This window comes from Carcharodon carcharias, chromosome 17 (assembly GCF_017639515.1).
Source record: "Carcharodon carcharias isolate sCarCar2 chromosome 17, sCarCar2.pri, whole genome shotgun sequence".
Taxonomy (NCBI): Eukaryota; Metazoa; Chordata; class Chondrichthyes; order Lamniformes; family Lamnidae; genus Carcharodon; species Carcharodon carcharias.
The window spans coordinates 14,701,242-14,721,156 of NC_054483.1; the positions used below are offsets into that span (position 1 = coordinate 14,701,242).

At 41.2% G+C, this 19,915-nt stretch overlaps 1 protein-coding gene across 2 annotated transcripts in view; it reads right to left on the reverse strand.

Annotated features, from left to right (window-relative positions):
- Nucleotides 1–19,915, reverse strand: part of LOC121289850 (disintegrin and metalloproteinase domain-containing protein 9-like) — a 113,361-nt gene that overhangs the window by 71,615 nt on the left and 21,831 nt on the right. For both annotated transcript variants that reach the window (XM_041209758.1, XM_041209757.1), the window contains exons 2-3: nucleotides 14,684–14,799; nucleotides 7,627–7,691 (exon numbers count right to left, since the gene is read on the reverse strand). In XM_041209758.1, coding sequence (XP_041065692.1) covers nucleotides 7,627–7,691; nucleotides 14,684–14,799 — 181 coding nt within the window. The remainder of the gene's footprint in view (nucleotides 1–7,626; nucleotides 7,692–14,683; nucleotides 14,800–19,915) is intronic.

Consider the following 19,915-nt stretch of genomic DNA (forward strand, 5'->3'; position numbering starts at 1 on the left):
CCATAAACATGTGTCAGTATATCTAATAGCAAGAGATAGAAAAATGGAGATGAAAAGACAAAGGCTTAAACTGCATGTGCTGAAAACCTAAAATAAAAACAGAAAGTGCTGGGCCGACACTGCAGCTTCATCAATATCCACAAACATGTCCTTTCAGAGGCCCATTGTGCTTTTCCAGCATTTTCTCTCTTTTTTAAATAACAAGAAGATATGTGACGGTCACATTGTGAAGTTTGAAAACTCATAATTTGCTTACGAAGGATTTTGCCAGGCATTGGTGAAACTCAGTGCAAGATATTTTTCTGAATACATTCAGAGTCAGATTTTTTTTCAATGTCGTTTTAATCAAAGTAGGATCCGCGCACACAGAAGGCAGGGCAGCTGGATGCAATTTAAAAAAATCCTGTGATTGAAACTAAAAACTGTTTAACCTCTACGGATCCAAAGGGAGTGAGGGAGACCAACAGACCAGTCCATGGGCTGCAGCAATTGACAAGGAAGGGCTACCACCAGCTTCTCAGGGCAGAGAGTAATAGGCAACAAACCAAGCCTACCAGCTCAAGAGAAGATTAAAAATCAGGTTTCTGAACAATTAGCTAACCATCATCAATCAAACCCTTTTAGCCTTCACTAGGCGTAAGAACATAAGAAATAGGAGCAGATATAGGTCATGCAGCCCCTCAAGCCTGCTCCACCCTGCCCCACCATTCAATAAAATATTTTTTTCAAATTTGTTTCTGGGATGTGAGCATCACTGGCAATGTCATATTTAGTACCATCTCCAATTGTTATGGAGCAGATGAGAATAAGCCGCACCTCAAATCTCTGCAGTCCATGTGGTGTCAGTACATCCATCGTGCTATTAGGGAAGGAATTCCAGGATCTTGACCCAGGAGCAGTGATATAGTTTCAAATCATGCTGGTGTGTGGCTAAGAGGAGAACTTGTTCTAATGCGTCTACTGTTATCCTTCTAGGTGGTAGAGGTCATGGGTTTGGAAGGTGCTATTGAAGACGCCTTGACAAGTTGCTGCATTGCATCTTGGCATACATGTCAACCACTGTGCATGGAGGGAGTTAATGTTTAAAGTAGTGGACAGGTGCCAACATGAGGGCTGCTTTGTTCTGGATGATGTCAGACTTCTTGAGTATTAAATAAGAACATAAGAAATAGGAGCAGTAGGAGGCCATTCAGCCCCTTGAGGCTAAACTGCCAGTCAATAAGAACGTGGCTGATTTAATGTGGCCTCAAGTCCACTTTCTTGCCTGTCCCCTTTAACCCTCGACAGCCTTGTAGATCAAAATCTCTCCAACTCAGCCATGAATATATTCAATGGCCCTGCCTCCACTGCTCTCTGTGGAAGAGAATTCCAAAGATTAATAACCCTCAGAAAACAAATTCCATTTCAACTCAGTATTAAATGGGAGACCCCTTATTTTGAAACTGTGCCCACTCATTCTAGGTTCCCCCACGAAGGTAAACATTCTCTCAGCATCTCCAAGTTGTGTTGAAGCTACACTCATCCAGGCAAATGGAGAATATGCTCCACATTCCTAATGTGCCTTATAGATGCTGGACAGGTTTTGGGGAATCTGGAGGCGAGTTACATACTGATCTGATCTTGTCCTCAGCTCCACTTTCCTGCCTCCTAACCCCTGACTCCCATGTGGTTCAAAAATCTATCAAACTCAGTTTTAAAGATAATCAATAGCTCAATGGAGAAAATATGCCCCCTAGTTCTAGGGTCCCACACAAGAAGAATCATCCCTTTACATCTATCCTGTCAAGCCCCCTCAATATTGCATATATTTCAATGTGATCTTGCAGAATTGTAGAACAATTGGCAAAAGTTCAGCATTGGTAAATGCAATATGATACATTTTGGAATGAAGACTAGGGAGGTCACTTATTACTTGGAAGGCACAAGTCTGGGTTGGGAAGAAGGACAAAGGGATCTCTGACTACAGATACATCAATCACTGGAAGCTGCACCACAGGTTAGCAAAGCCATTATAAAAAAGCAAACCAAGCACTAGCCTTTATTTCTAGAGGGATCGAATTGAAAAGTAAGAAAGTTATGTTAAATCTGTATTGATCCTTGGTCAGAGCACACTTAAGAGTACCACTTGCAGTTCTGGTTGCCATGTTAAAATGAGGATATAGAGACACTGGAATGGTTGCAGAGAAGATTTACAAGGATGATCTCAGAAAAGCATGGGTATACATGTCAGGAAAATATTGATAGGCTGGGTCTCTTCTCTCTTGAAAAAATATGGCTGAAAGGTGATCAAATAGAGGTCTTTCATATCCTGAAAGGTTTTGATGGAGTGGATAGAGAGACAATGTTTCCTCTTGTGGGGAAGAGCATAGCTAGAAGACATCCGTGTAAAATATTCACCAAGAAATCTAATAGGAAATTCAGAAGAAATGTCTTCGCACAAAGAGCAGTAAGAATGAGTAACTCACTACCACAGGAAGTGGTTGAAGTGAATAGGATAGTCGCACAGACGGAAAAGCTAGACAAGCACTCGAGGAGAAGGGAATAGATGGTTTAGATGATAAATTTAGATGTGAAAAAGATGGGAGGAGGCATGAATGGAGAATAAGCACCAGTGTGGATTGGTCAAGCTGAATAGCCTGTTTCTGTGCTGTACATCCTATGTATGTAACCAATAAGATCACCTCTCATTCTTCTAAACTTTGATGGCTATGAACACAACTTGCTCAATCTCTCCTCATGAGGCAACCACTTCATCCTATGAATCAACTTAGTGAAGCTTCTTTGAGCTGCTTCCAATGCAAGAATATCCTTCCTTAAAGGAGACAAAAGTGTATGCAGTGGTCTCACCATTGCACTGTCCATTTGAAGCATGACTTCCCTACATTTATTCACCGTCCCCCTTGCAATAAAAGACAACATTCCATTTGCCTTCCTAATTCCTTGCTGTTGTAGTCATCGCTAAATTACCAGAAAATATATAACAAAACCAGAAGGCTTATTTTAATGGTACATCAACCCCAAGGTCTCTTGAACACTGGAACTGTGCATTATCTCTCATTTATTTTCAAAGTACGATCTTTTGAAGATACATTTTGTTTGCGTGCCAACAGCAACATGCAGAAGTCAAGGCTAAAAACCCAGGTGATTTACCTTATTCCCATCCCAGTTCGGATTGTTGGGAGAGGCCACACTGCTGCCGATTTTGACAGGGATGGGGTGAAGTACAAGGATCCCTCCAAAGCATTCACATGTGCTGGTTAAAATTTTCCACTTTTCTTGGATTTATGAAGAAAACAAACACCGCACCACATGGTGGCAATTTAGAGATGACTTCAGGCAGTATTAGGAAAATATTCAAAAGACTGCACATTCACCCTTAATTGAAATTCTTCCTAAAACAGTGACCATGGCAACATCACATGCATTGCATATAGAGCTAGAATTTTCAAAAAGCAACAAACTCTATCTATTAACCACACTTAATTTACACTTATTCAGTCTTCCACCAGTATTACTGTGACTACGTAATTCCTCTCTACCATTCATGAACAACTTTTATTTATATAGCATCTTTAATACAATAAAATGTCCCAAAACACTTGACAGAAACATTGTGCAGCAAAATTGGACAGAGCCACAGAAGGAGATGTTTAGGAAAGATGACCAAAAGCTTGGTCAAAGGGGTAGATGTTAAGGAACATCTTCAAGGAAGAAAGAGTGGTAAATAGGCAGGAGAAATTTAGGGAGGAAATTCCAGAGCTTAGGACCTCAGCAGCTGAAGGCACAGTCATTAATGGTAGAGTCATGAAAACTGTGAATGCTCAAGAGGCCTGAATTAAAGGAATTCCAGTTTCTTGGAAGGTGTTAGGCATGGATGAGCTTACAAAGATTGGGAGAGGTAAGACCATGGAGAAACTTGAAAATAGGGCTCAGGATTTTAAAACTGCGGCATTGTTTAACTGGTAACCAATGTAGCTGACCAAGCATGGGTATGATGGGTCAACGGGATTCCCATTCACCCAAGGACACAGGCAATAAAGTTATGGATGACCTCAAGTTTATGGACGATGGAATGTGGGAAGCCAGCCAGCGGTGCACTGGAATAGTCAAATCTGCGGGCACCAGTGGTTTGGATGAGGGCTTCAGGAGCAGATGAGCTGAGGCAGGAGCAGAGTCAGGCGATGTTATGAAGGTAGAAATAGGCAATCTTGGTGCTGGCACAAACGTGGTTTGAAGCTCATCCCAGGGTGAAATATGTCACTACGGTTGCAAAGTCTGGTTCAGCCTCAGACAATTGCCATTGTGAGAGATAGATTTGGTAACTCAGGAAAGGGTTTTTTTAGTGGGGACCAAAAATGGCTTCGGTCTTGCCAACATTTAATTGGAGTAAATTTCTACACATTCAGTAGTGAAGTTGGACAAACAGTGTGACAATTTAAAGACAGGAGAGGGTTCGAGAAAGATGGTGATGGGGCAGAGCTGGGTATCTCTGTGTACCTTCAGTACAAAAGGTAGGAACATTCCTCCTGATCTTATTTTTAAAATCAAAGATTTATGCATGTTCAAAACCAGGGGACAAGACTTGGGGAGAGAGAATATTGGCCAAGGTCCCATGCCTTGGCAACACAGCACTTTCATATTATTTAATGACGTGGCATTTTAAAAACAGCTTGGACAGACTTCTGCCTGAAGCAGAAGTAATTGTTATTGTTGTTTCAATATGTTTGAAGCTGTATGCTTCATTATGGTGGGATTTTTCTTGAAACATACAGGGGAATTGTTAAGATGGAGAAAGGGTTACACTGCTGAAGGAGCAGCCAAAGGTTATTAACTGGAATAAGCTCGAGGGAATTTTAACCTGGAAACAGTTGATGTAATTAGTTGGTCCAAAATGACAATGTTCCATTCTCCTCCGAATATTCCTCATCTTAGTGAACAAAATTTGTTCTTCCAAGAATGTTGAAAAAATATTAAATTAATACAACATCGCCTTCATGAAATCATCCCGTGTTATGAAAGCATGGCTCTTTAAAATCATCACCAAGTACTCAGTAATATCCTATTCACTTCCTGATCAGGAGAAAACTATAGTGAAAGTAGCACTAACAACCAGTGTATTAAAGCAGCAGTGGATTTCTAATCAACCGTACTGTGTTCACAAGATGCACTGCAGGAATTCACCAAGACTCCTTCACCAAGGCACCTACCAAAACCACGACCACTACAATCTAGAAGGACAAAGGCAGCAGACAGATGGACACACCACCACCTAGAAGTTCTCCTCCAAGTCACTCACCATTCTGACTTGGAAATATATAGCCGTTCCTTCACTGTCACTGGGTCAAAATCTTGGAACTCCCTTCCTAACTGTACCTACACCACATGGACTACAGCAATTCAAGAAGGCAGCTCACCACCACTTTCTCAAAGGCAATTAGGAATGGGCAATAAATGCTGGCCCAGCCAGCAAAGCCCAAATCCCATGATTGAACAAAAAAAATGTTTAAAAACACCATTTCTTCAAAGGCTTCTAAATAACTTAAGACTGAAAAAAGGTCCATCCATCACTCTTATGGTCTGACTATATTTAATAAAGAGAATTCGCAACAGCTTGATTACTATTCACAAAGCTTTTCAGGGAACTTTACATTTTGCAATCAATATCTTTCAGCAAGTCAAAGCTTAGATGGTTTGCTGTTACCAAAGTAATATTAAAAGAATTTCTAATTTCACAAAGTTTCAGTGCATTTGTGTACTTGTGTTTTGGTAAATGCACAGGTAAGTGTGGGATTGAATCATCCAAACTACCACAGTTACCATAAGATAAAAGCAAAATACTGCGGATGCTGGAAATCTGAAACAAAAGCAAAAATAGCTGGAAAAGCTCAGCAGGTCTGACAGCATCTGCAGAGAGGAATACAGTTAGCGTTTCGAGTCCATGTGACTCTTCATCAGAACTAAGGAAAAATAGAAATGAGATGAAATATAAGCTGGTTGAGGGGGGTGGGACAGGTAGAGCTGGATAGAGGGCTAGTGATAGGTGGAGGCAAAGGAGAGATTGCCAAAGATGTCATAGACAAAAGGATGGTGGTGATATTATCTAAGGAATGTTATAATGGAGACATTAAGGGTAGAAAGCAGGACGAGCAAGTGACAGATAGCCCTACTGGGGGTGGAGTAGGGGGAAGGGATTGAAATGGGCTAAAAGGTGGAGATAAAACAATGAGAAATAGGTGGGAAAAGGCGGTCTCCTCTATATTGGAGGGACCAAACGCAGACTGGGTGACCGCTTTGCGGAACACCTTCGGTCTGTCCGCAAACATGAACCAGACCTCTCTGTCGCTTGCCATTTCAACACACCATCCTGCTCTTATGCCCACATGTCCTTCCTTCGCCTGCTGCAATGTTCCAGTGAAGCTCAACACAAACTGGAGGAACAGCACCTCATCTTCCGATTAGGCACTTTGCAGCCTTCCGGACTTAACATTGAGTTTAACAACTTCCCCCTACCCCACCCCCACTGCCTGTCACTTGCTCGTCCTGCTTTCTACCCTTAATGTCCCCATTAGCACATTCCTTAGATAATATCACCACCGTCCTTTTGTCTATGACATCTTTGGCAATCTCTTCTTTGCCTCCAACTATCACTGGCCCTGTATCCAGATCTACCTGTCCCACCCCCCTCAACCAGCTTACATTTCATCTCAATTCAATTTTTCCTTAGTTCTGATGAAGAGTCACACGGACTCGAAATGTTAACTGTGTTTCTCTCCGCGGATGCTGTCAGACCTGCTGAGTTTTTCCAGCTATTTTTGTTTTTGTTACCACAGTTACCAGTTCATGTGCCAATCCATTTGCTATTCTTGGCAGGGTTGGGGTTTTCTGTGGAAATGCAGCAGGGAAATGATCAACAGATTTTGCAGTTTCTAATCTCTGGGCAGTGACACATGCTGGATATTGCATGTCTGAATATCAGCCAAGAATTGGCTTTTACCTTTATAGCTGTGGAAGCTGGCATATCAAGGCTGTCTATTACAGTTGGTACCTGTGGACTATATTTGGGAAGGGGAGTCACTTCCTTCATGAGAAAAAAATGGTAGGAGTCAGGGGGAAACTTCATTTTTCTCTTTTTGGATCTTCCCATCCAAAGCACCATTTCTGACTTAACAAGTACTGTGGAGTAATAGTCATAATCACTGGATTAACAAACCAAAGTTCAAGAGTTCAAACGCCACTATCACTAGTTGTGAACTGATCTGCACAAATCTTTGGGGGTGGGGAAAAAAGCACCTGATTTGTTAATATCCTTTCTTCAGCTAAGACACATTCCCATCCCATCTGCTCTGGTTTACACCTGACTTTTCTTGATTTTACTGTTGAACACCCTCAGAACATTCCAATGGCACCTTCCCAGGATAGCAAGGGACAGGCAATGAATATGGCCTCCGTCACATCACCCACATCTCAAGAAGGAATTTTTTAAAACCTGAGGGTGGCTTTTTTTCAGCCTTTGGCATTGCGACTCTGGTACTACAGAACGATTCGAGTCATCTGTGCAATCATGGATTTAACCATCAAGAGACACAGAACATAGACCCAACACTGCTGACATGAAATGATACTTACTCGTTTCTCTTCAGATGAACAATGTGTTCACGACCTTCCACCTGAATGGCATATGACAGTCTGTCCTGCGGCATTCAGCATAACAAAAAGCAGCTATTAGTAAATGATTTTTACAATTTTTTTATAAATAATTTATTGGCAAATAATTTTCAATAAATTAATTGTAAACTTAGAACGATTAAAAGGAAAAAACTTTGAGACCACATTTTTTTTCCCCGAGAGAATATAACATCTTCATATATTGAAAAAAAAAAATTGAAATCTTTTACTTGGACAAAAGCAATCCAGAAGTAATATTCATTCAATGGAATCCTGTAACACTAGAATTGCTCCTGGATAACAGTTATAATATTGACATTTTTAATGGGTGGGCATATAGACTTTCAACTTTGTTCACTTGCTGGGTAACTGATCTCCATTAGTAGAGGAGAGGACTAATAGAGGCACTCTTCTGACATATTTCCAGTTGGTTACAGAGTAGTAATGGCAGAGTCCAAGGCAACAGTTTAGCAGGCTGTGTGCTTTCTCAAGAATAAAACATCTGAGGGCAGCTAGAGAGGAGGGAGAGTAACCTTCTGTTTGAATATTTCCAGTTACATGATCACAACATTGGTTTGGAATGATCCTAACTTCCTCCTCACTCTCAAAATTTATACTGGCGTTTTAGTTCAAACAATAAATGTAGATATTAGAAAACATGCGCGTTGTGTTCTAATGCTCACTTAATATCAAAGGCAATTTTACTGACCGCTTGAAACAGTTCAGTAACCACAACGAATTTTAAAGCAGATTTTGGCAAATCTGTAATTTGTGTCAAATATTGTGGAGCTGCATTATTTGCATAACCATGGAAACTAAAAGCAATTAAATAAATAAAATGTGTAGATAATAAGGGTTGGCTTCAGCTCAGTAGTGGTACTCTTGCCTCTGAATCAGAAGGTACTAGTCCAAGCCCTTGCACATAATTCAGATAGACACTTCAGTACAGTAGTGATGGAGTTCTGCAATGGCAATGGAATGTAACACAAAACCCAGGTTCAGCCTGCCATCTTTTGGATGAGAGGTTAAACCAAGGCCACATCTGCCCTCTGAGCTGGACACAACCTGTTCAAAGAAGAGCACAATTCAACGGAGATCTCATGCCTTCGCCAACATTTATTCCTTAACCAACATCATCAAAAGAAACCATCTGGTCCTTTATCTCCTTTCTGTGTGCAAAGTTGTCAAATTTCCTGATGTTACATCACTTAATTGGCTGTGCAGTGCTAAGGCCCTGAGGTGAGAGAAAGTGCTATATAACTGAAAGTTCTTCATTTATGAAAAAATACTTGCTCCTAATTTATTTTATATGAAACAGCAAAAGGTGCATAGCTGCTAAATCTAAGACAAGAAACTTAACAATTGGAGATCCACTCCCTCCACCACCGACGCACAGTAGCAGCAGTGTGTGTACCATCTACAAGATGCACTGCAGCAACTCACCAAGGCTCCTTAGACAGTACCTTCCAAACCCACAACCACTACCATCTAGAAGAACAAGGGCAGTAGATAGATGGGAATGTCACCACCTATAAGTTCCCCTCCAAGCAACACACCATCCTGACTTGGAAATATATTGCCGTTCCTTCACTGTCACCGGGTCACAATCCCAGAACTCCCTCTCCAACAGCACTGTGGGTGTACCCACACCACAGAGACTGAAGCAGTTCAAGAAGGCAGCTCACCACCACCTTCTCAAGGGCGACTAGGGATGGGCAATAAATGCTGGCCCAGTCAGCGAAGCCCACATCCCACGAATGAATAAAAAAAAAAGAACCTCGGGGGACATTGTCTAAAAATTAGAGCCAGCCCTTTCAGAAGTGAAATTAGGGCCAGGAATTTTCATTGGTCGGGCAGGCTCGGCAGGAGTGGGCGGTCACATAGCCAACCACCACCCGCGATTGGCTCCACACCCCAGTTTCACACGGACGGGCCAATAAAGGCATGGAACGCAAGCGATAGTGCTGAGCACAACCTGTGCAGGAGGGGGCACGAGGGAGAGTCGGGTCCAGCACTCTTTCATGCATGCGCGCAAAACAGTGCTTCAATCCCCCTGATGCACAGAGCTGCCGTGGAGATTGAAGCAATTGTTAAAAAAAAAACTGAAAACATAAAAAAATTTAATGAAACATGTCCCCTCATGTAACTGTGTCACATGAGATGGGACATACTTTTATTTTTCAAAGAAACTTTTTATTTAAGTTGTAAAAGCTTTAGGGAACCTCATCCCGCTCGTGGATGAGATTTCCTAAAACACTTAAAGGCCGCTTGGCCTTTTCGCTTGCCCGCCAACCGTAAGGTTGGACCAGCAGTGTAAATTTAACATTAATTATTTCGATAATGGCCTTAATAGATAGGCCTTTCAATTATCGGCAGGCGCACAGCTGACTCGGCGTGAGCGCGCCAAACCAAATAACACGAGACAGCGTGATGACATCGGGATGCATGCTCCGGCATGTCAGGCCCACCCCCACATGCTGACTGTAAAATTCAGCCCGAGGAAACACTTCTACGTGTAAACGGTGGTAGAAATTTGGAACTCTCTTCCGCACATGGCAATTGTTGCTAGATCAATTGTTAATTTTAAACCTGAGGCCGATAATACCTTTGGTTCCCCAAAGTCTAAGGGCTATGAGGAAAAGGCGGGAAATGGAGTTAGAACAGGCTTAAAAGAAAATAATGAACAAAACAGTTTTAATAAAAGTGTCCTAAATATTTTGTGCAACAAAAACAAAGTTTCCTCGAGGCTATGAGCAAAATGTAACATGAAAAATGTAACATGCAGGTCAAGGAATTTGTCTCTTTTTAAATCAAACACATCAGAGAATGTGACCATTCTATTATTGCACAAAAGGAGAGGTTCATATCAGGAACATGCCAACTGAGCTTCCAGGAACACACAAGGCACTGGTGGGCTGTAATGTCACATGTGTTTCTTGGCTGACTGTCAAGCTCACAGGTTCCTGGCAGACACAAAACAGAAATAAATGAAAACAGCTTGAAGTGTTTGAATCCTTGCAATAAAACCTACAGTTTATTTTTTTTTAAACTGCAGATAAAGGTCGTATGGCAATGAATTCCTATGATAGCTTGGCTGAAAATAGGCCATCAAAATTCCAAGGTTTAAGGAATTCATCAGTTAAGGTAAACAATAAAGTCCATTGTTTACATTAATTTTTAGGCAGACTTTCCTTGTTTTGTTTCGTTGACAGTGTGATAAACGCAAACGGTCTTGCTGACCAGATTAAATTCTTTGTGCGACTACAGGGTGCCGTGTCATGAAATACTTGACAGTATTAATTAGTAGAGGGATGGGAAATCATTTGGTTCACAATGCAATGACACCGAAGAAATCAGTGATTTATATTTTGAAATGCATTGTCAAAACTTTACACCACAAGAGGGGTCTGATTTGTTGCAACACAACTTACAATAGGATACAGAGCAGCAAAACAGGCCATTCGGTCCAACCAGTCCAAGCCAGTGTTTATGCTCCAGTCAAACCTCCTCCCATCTTTGCCTATCTAAATCTACCATTGTAACCATCTATTCCCTTTTCCTCAAATGCTTGAGAAGCTTCCCCTTAAATGCAGCTGTCCTATTCGCTTCAGCCACTCCGTGTGGTAGCAAGTTCCACATGCTTAACCATTCTTTGGGTAAAGCAGTTTCTCCCAAATTCCCTATTGGATTTCTTGATGACTATCTTATATTGATGGCCTCTGGTTATGCTCTTCCCCAATCTCCAACCACTCTATCAAAACCTTGTACCATTTTGAAGAACTCTATTAAATCACTGCTCAGCCTTATTTTTTCAACAGACCTGGGCCTGTCAATCGTTTCCTGATACGTATACCCCACACATTTCGGGTATCATCCTTGTAAATCTTGTTTGTACCCTCTCCAGTGCCGTGACACCCCTTTGATAAGATGGCTACCAGCACAGCACAGTTAAGTGTGGTCTGACCAAGTTCGATACAAGCTTAGCATAGCTGATCCACTCTTTAATTCTATCCATCTAGAAATAAAGTCTTGTGCTTGTTATGCTTTTTTGTGGTCTTGCTTTTAATGAGTGGTGTGTTTGTACCCTGAGGCCCCTTTGTTTGGTCCCCGGAGCCACCAATCAAAACGTCGCTAAGACAAGTCAGTGAAACTGAAGATTTCTGCAAGGGGCTGCTCCTCTATTATAGCCTGATTCTCTCCCATGTTTGCTGCTGATATGAGAGGCTGTGATTGGAGGGACAGCAAACACCAGCAGCTGCAAATATGTGGAAATACACAGAGAGACTGAGGGGCTCGCGGGGCCACACTTTCCTCCATTCTCTCCAAACATCACCCTGGCCCTCTCCCCACATTCCCCCGTTATCTCTCCGCTTCCAACGGGCTTTCGCCACTTTCCCTGGGCTCTTGCCACATTCCCCCATGCTCCCCCCCGCTTCCCCTGGCTCTCGCCACCTTCCTTGGACTATTGCCGCATTCCCCCCTGCCACTCCCAGCTCTTGCCACTTTCCCTGGGCTCCTACTGCTTTCTCCCACTCTTTCTCCCTACTTCCCCCGGCTCCCACTGCTTCCCCATGGCCCTCAGAGTACACCCCCGTTCAGGTTCCACTCAGGTTCAGGCCTTGCTCCAGGTCTCTCTTCATCACTCAATGCACCTCCAACCACCCACTACCCCCGATTTAGTGAGTGAGAGAAAGTGAGAGTAAGTGAGAAAGTGAGGTGAGCGGGTGAGTCCCTGAAACATACATTAGGTGGATTTTCAACTAGGGTTCTGTTACAGCATGATCCAATTCATCTTAGCAAAACTGGAATGCTGAGCACCCAACCTTATGGATTATTGACTTCACTTTTACTGTAAACATCCAATCCAGATACTGACTAATGGTTACTGTTACTATCCATCCAAATACAGGACTGTATTAATTATAAGTAAGTGAGGGCGGGGTGAGCGAGAGGAGGTGGCGGGGTGAGCGAGAGTGGGTGGCGGGGTGAGTGTGTGTCTGGCTCACTCCCAGTCTCAGGGTTCTCGTTCACCAATACCTCCATAAGCCATCACGCCACTCTCTCACCACTCAGTGGGTGAGGGTGAGTGAGTGAGCACCCAAGACAGGGAGTGAGCTGAACTCTCACCCCTCCATATTCTAATGATCATCTTTATTTATGACTTTTTTTTTGAATGATCAATTTATTGTTTTGTTTTTGTTTGCTCAGCAAGTTTCATCTGTCAGCTTTATTTTCCTGAAATTCATGTTTAGTGTTGTGCTAAACCTTATCCTTCTGAAATTTGTTCATTGCCCCCTTGAGTGGACTCAATGATTAGCCCTATTAATTGAGCTGGCATCACCACCAAGCTGATTCATTCCCTCACTCAACATCCATCTGTCTAACAGGGGGTCACAGGATAGCCATCACAAGCAACAACTATGGCTCATCTGTGCCCTCTCCAGTCCATGGGTACAGAACTCAATTGTACCAGCTCAACCTGCTGCCACTAGCAGACATATTCTAACTCAGCACAAACAGATGATCTCCCTGGTGACAGCAGGCTGAGCTGGTATAATAAGAGATCTACACCTCTGGACAAGAGGGGGCAAAGATGAGCACACACTGAGAATCAAGCCTGGAACTTGCAACATTTAGCTTGGTATTGCACCATATATCTTAATTCATAGCAATTTCTTTAGGCTATGAAGGGTCCACTTTGGACTTTAATGGTAGTAGGGAGCAACATAATCAGGCAATGCACTAGAGGTGGAATAACATGGTCTTGGTCAATTGAACAGCTATGGGGTAAAAAAACTCAGTTCAGTATCAAACAAAGTCACATACAATGGGTTCAATCTGAGCAGCCAGTTGCAGCTGGAATCCACAGACTTGAGCAGAAAAACCAAGACAGAAAGCTGTGGTTTTGCCAACATTGAGCTAAAGAACATTTTCCCTCATCTAATGCTTTACAATGAACATGCCATATGATTGTTAAGCAAAAATCTGTGAAATTAAAATGCTGTTGGAAAATTCAAGTTGGACATTGTTGACATATTTGGAAGCTGAATCCATGCTTGTGAATGTGAATGTTTCATAAAAGTGAACCAAAGTGGAGCCTTTGGGCACATGAGAGATGATTATGTAGACACAAAAGGGAAAATTAAGGGATTTTGAGACTGTATTGTGACAGATATGAGTAAAATCACAAGAGAGCTGTGCCACTATGATGGGTGACAAAATGGACAGTGTCAAAGGGGCAAAGAAATCTAGTAAGATGAGACAGGAAAGCAAAAGAATTTCTGCAGCTAATCAATGTTGCTCACAGTATAGGCAGATCAGAAACTGAAATGGAGGGTCTTGAACTAACAAAGGTGAGCACTCACTTGAATAACAAACGTCAAGTTCAAAGACAAAGTGCTGAAAATACTCATCAGGTCTGGACAGATAAATAGTTAACATTTGGAGTTGAATATAACTCTCCTGAAGAATCATGTTTAACGCAAAACATTAATTCTGTTCCTCACTCCACAGATGCTGCCAGACCTGCCGAGTATTTCCAGCACTTTCTGTTTTTATTTCAGAGTTCCTGTAAGCAGTACTTTGCTTTTATTATATAAGTTCAAAGACCTTGAACGGAAAAGTCAAGTTAAACACAGGAAAAAGGCTTATTTTTTTTTAGTAAGAGTTGTGGACAACATTTCTGAGAAAGGTAATGCAAGGTTAGAAAACTTCCAGGTTTCCACTGTTATACATGAAAAAGATTTCACTTCTAAATAGGCTAAGTCAAATTTTAAGATCATGCTCTCTTGTTATGGATTCCTCAGAGGAAATGGTTTTTCTGTCAACCCTACCTAATTATCGTTATAAATGCCCAGTACCTCGATTGGATCTCCTTCAACATTCTAAACTTTGGGTAATACAAGCCAAGTTTGTACAACCTGTTTTCAAACAAATCCTCAGGGTTCTCTTTCATCATAAAGACTTAGCAAGGCAGTACAGCTATGCTCGTCAACAGCATAATTATTTTCCAATATACCTGATCAGAGGGAGATAGGCCAGCATCTCGCTTTTCTCTTTCCATCAATTGTCGTGGGATTGTAATGTCATAGGCAGACAGTTTTGATGTTTGGTAGGATGCTGGATGTAAATCATCTATGAAGGAAAAGCAGGAATATGAAGTTCAGTGATGTTAAAATGTGGAGTGGAGCAACATTACCATTAAAATTTACATTAAAAAAGTTTTTAAAACTTTTGTTCATAAATTTCAATCAAATATAAATCTTTAATCACTTAGGACCAAATGATGTGACTTGTTCACCACTTGATCAACTTTTTTCAGCTTTGATGCCACGTCTAAGGGTTATGAGGTAACCTCTAAACAGGCATTTTGTTACCTTGCCGCATAGACAGATAAAAGCGTATTTTCCTTCAAGAGGGATTAAGTTTTTTTTGAAGATGCGAACACTTCCTTCAAATTTACAAGAAGGTAATGTCAAAAAGTAGCACCTTTATTATTCCTTCTCCAAAGGACAGGTGTTATTCCTATGAAAGTGACTTTTTCCCCCTGCCTTGTTCTTTTTTCCCTACACCAGCTCTTATGAACCCATCACATGTCACTGTACTGTCATCGTCTGCAAGCAATCAAGTTGCAAAATGACAGGTGCATCCAGCTAAACTCAGCTCAGACTGAAAAACAGCTGTCCGGACAGAATTCTCAATATTTCCAAATTTCTGTTCAACTTCTAGTCACATTACCAACATTGCGAAACAAAGTGTGGATGGGGAAGGGTTTTTTAAATTTTAACTGCCTTTGATTCCAACTTTTTCACTAAGATTGGTGCTTTTCACGCCAATGGCAACAGGCCCAGTTCATAACTTTTCTATCAACATGGACTCCATTTGCCAAGTGGATTTCTCATCTGCATCAATCCAAACAACTCCCACCTTGTTACCATGTGCTTTAAAATGTTTTATACTTCAAACAAGGTAGCCGATATTGCAGATAACACAATATCTGAAGTAGTCTTGGAAAGGTCACATGCAAGAGCAGCTGCTTTCACTTCTGTGTTCAGAAATTTGTGCAGCTTTACAGATAGACACAGTCAATAATTCTTCCATTTTGGAGCATGAACTCGTCAACCTCAATTCCTTCCAAATATCCTTTTAGTCTACACCTCAATTGTCACTTTTGGTAAAGCATTCATGTTTGAGTTTCTGTTCAGGGGCTGACAAATTTCTAACTTCGTTCTTGTTCTGATTTAGAGTTAGAATGTTTATTATTAGATCTGATGAATTTGATTGCAACATTTAAACACAACACATGGGAGGACAGCCATGCAACTGCAAGTCATACCCTAGTAAACTAATAATCACATCATACACACCAGGGTTAAAAGGATATTGTCTTCAAGAATGTTTGGCCCCAGTGTTCCGTAATTTTTGCAGAACACAAAGAGCTGTGTATCATTTTTGTCAGAATGACATCACCAACTCATTACTTCCTGGAGTTACCTTCTAACTCTCATCAACTTGGTCGTGCCCTGCAAAACAGCCTTAATCTTGGTTTCACAGCTAAACAGATCTGTCCAAATACGAACAAAGATTTAAAAGACACTTTTGAGTCAAACTGCATTAGGAAAGAATCCAAAAAATGTTTGAATGGTGAAACTGGCAAGGAGCAACCTTCAAATGTACTGAGCTCCATGACTCTCAGCCAGAATTTGACCTGTACTCTACAGTGACTCCAACAATTATCAGTTGTATCATAAGCAATTTCACTATTTTTAACTTAAAACCCCCATTATTAGAATAAAATGTACTAGTTTTATAAGATTTATGGTGTTAAATGGCAAATGATTGCATTGACTAGTTGGCAAATTGGTAACAAGGATCAACAATTATTACCAGAACTTCTCAAGCTAGAGGTTTGTTCCCCCTGAACGCAGACTGAAACATGAATGCTTTACCACAAGTGACTACTGAGGCAAAAACTGAGTGGTGAAGTGAAGAGTTCACACTAGCAGGTACAGTGGAACACATGCAGCACATAAAAACACCAGGAAGGTTACATTTATTGCCCATCCCTTAGCTCTCCCAAGGTGGTGACGGTGGGAGGCCACCTTTGAGAACCCCTGCTGTAATTTATAGATGTTTCCACTATGATATAGTTTGTATCAAAGCTAAAACTGTTTGCACTTCACCAATGGAAGTGCGTCAGTACAACACCCAGACAAAATGATGTGCTATTTCTGTCAGCCTGTAACTAACAGGAGTCAAGCAGCTGCCTGCAGCAGCACCACATTTTTCAGATCTGCAGACATTCAGCAGGGCTCATTTTTTCTCCTCGGCTTTTTTGACCATAGCCAGTCCTCAATGGCACATAGCTTTCTGTTTGTCATTTGCTTTTTTAAACATGCCAAGCTAGTTTAACCTCAAATGTAAAATTTGCTACTTGGATGGATATGCACAAGTTGCTAAGTAGCACAAGATGCACCCAACAAATGCTCTTCCTGATGATTTGCGAAAGCAAGATTAAAATTATGCCTTGTTCGAGTCATATTCATCCTGTGCTTGGAGTTTTCCTCAAGCATTTAATTGTGAAAAGCAGTTGTTTTTGTTGTTATTGCTTGAAGGACAGAGATGTCTGTCCTCTTGATTCAGCGAAATTGTGTTTTGAGGTGCTGTGCCAAGTGTTATGACCTCTAGTGAAATCAGAGGTACAGCCCAGGAAGATGCAGATCAGAGGCTGGGCTTTTCCCAAGGGTGGAGGGAACACTGTAATGATGTTATCAACCAGTTCACAGAAGTGTGTGTACCAATTCCCTTCCCCCTCACCCAGGGAATAGCAGATACTCTAAAATAAGAGACAGAAAATAAAAATGTTTATATTTATGTGTGGGTGTCTAGAACAAGGATGGTTATTCTTATTCATTCCCTTTACTCCATATCTCTTTCATCGTAAGGTAGTTTTTGTAATAATTTTCAGCAATTGAAAAACATGTAGAATTACCCTGTTGAAAGAAATGTGTAGTTGTCAGACTCTGCATGACCCTTTATGAAATCACTATGTCACTAAAACTAAGCACAATAACTCTACCAAATCGAAAGAGTTTCTATAAACAAAGGTTTTATTTTTCTCAATGCAGAGTGTAATATTTGAGACTGCCAGATTTGTACACCTTTTAACACAACTTTTTTTTTCCCCTATGTTGCATGTTCTGCTTTGTTCTGAATGACTTTTCTATTAGTAGGCCACAGCTGAAAATGCTCCTTGTGAGGTTAGTCACTGAGCGTCAACTGGCTGCTTTGGTGCAGAAGACATCTCTGGCAAGGCCAGTCTTGATGCCCTCAGGCTCACAATTCTAGGTAGGGCCAGAATATTGCATTCGGGATCAGGAACCCTGGCTGTATCGACACCCAACCCTACCCCCACCACCTATTAGACTTGGGAAGCTCATTTCAATGCTATGCTCTTTTAAACTATCCCTGACTGAGATTAGTTCACACATACAGTGTTCTGACATGGGCAGAAGGTGAACATTTCCTTGTTGTGTAATGACTGTTTACTTCTGTCACAGAATATTTTTAGATCAGCTTGGAATTGGCTAACTGTCCCTGTGCATTTATTAGCACCCCACAAGAGAGATTTTTTTTAAAAATATCCATCAGGGCAAGCTGGGAACCCTGATTCTGTATGTCAAGCTGTGTCGTATTTGGTAGGTGCTAAGAAAAAGCCACAATATTGAAGAGCAATTTGGCCTATGTACAGCTAAATGGCCAGTTCCAGAGTGACACTAGCTTGGTAGGACAAGGGTGCCCCCTTGGCCAGGAGCAGTGTAGGGAGAAAAGTGACCCAAGGAAAAAACCCTTATTTTTTTTCAAGTCTCTTACCCATAACGATATGAAAAAGTTTTAGGTTGAGCCTTTTTAAACCTGGTGGATTGTCCAGCTCTATTTTGAACAACTGTTAAAATTTTAGTTGATTTCAATTGTAATGCCCAAGCCTATTTTTATTCAAACATGAAAAGTAGTATTTTCACATATTTTATGCAGGTACACTGGTTTCAATAAAATATAGATGTCATTGCACCATTTGTTTTCAAAGTGCTTGCAAGAAGAATGCTTTTATTCATCCCATTTTCTTACAGTAAACTTGTTTTCACTGGGAGCAGGAGGAGCCCAGGGGTTCAAGCAACCTGTTGGGCTCTGGTTCCTGGAGATTAGTTGAATGTGCATTTGCATTCTATGTCCGGTTATTTTCTAAGAATTTACTGTACATTCAAAATATTTGAATGTTGAATTACTGGTACATTACAATCGACAAAATAACAAAAGGAGACTTGGGATTTTTTTTATATACTAAAAGTGGTTATGATCTGGAATGCACTGGCTGGAAGGCTGGTGGAGGCTGATTCAACTGTAGCTATGAGAAGGGAATTACAATTATTTCGTATATAAGTATTTCAAGGGAAAGAATTTTCAGGGCTACAGGGAAAAGTTGGAAGAGTGGGAATGGCTGGATTCTGTTGTGGAGGCTCAATAGGTCAAATGGTCTACTTCATTGCTTTTATGAATACATTTAGATTTAAGCAATAGAAAATTAAGAAAAGGTGTCAACATCTTTGAAATGCATTGGATAAAAAAAAACTGATGGGGAGAAAAGTAGATCATTTAATTGATGAACTTGTCTCCTTAATTCATTTAAGTATTTTGCCATTTTAGAGACTTGGTATAACTGCGTTGACCATACCTTCCCCACCCCCTCTCCCCTCCCCCCACGTTTGAACATAAAAAGTTGAGTGTTTCTTCCAATGAAGCAATTGCAATCTTTATAATGATTTTAACTCCCTTTGTCCAGTGGAAACAGGGTCATTTATTGCTGTTTGTTCACCTCAAAGTTGTCTTAAAGTGGGGCAGCTGACACAGGGGCCTTGGGAATTTAAGCTAATCAGCGTTCATCACGAACCCTTCACTCAGTCAAGGCAGAGACCTCTAAGGTAAGCTTTAAAAAGAAAACTTGATTTTGTGGGGCTAGGAGGAGCAGAGTATTTCTCTGAACTCCACAAAAATAGTTTGTGTCACTGTCATCTTGGGCTCGCTTTCTTTGCACTTTCCCAAAGGCTAGGCAGTCTTGAAACAACTCAACATAGTACCAATCCAAGGCAAGCTGCCTCTGGATATCCTTTCACATTGAGCTTAAAATTCTTTTTCAAAATGGAAGTATGGACAATCAACACGGCACCGCCCGGTGTTTATTAAAACCTCGTCA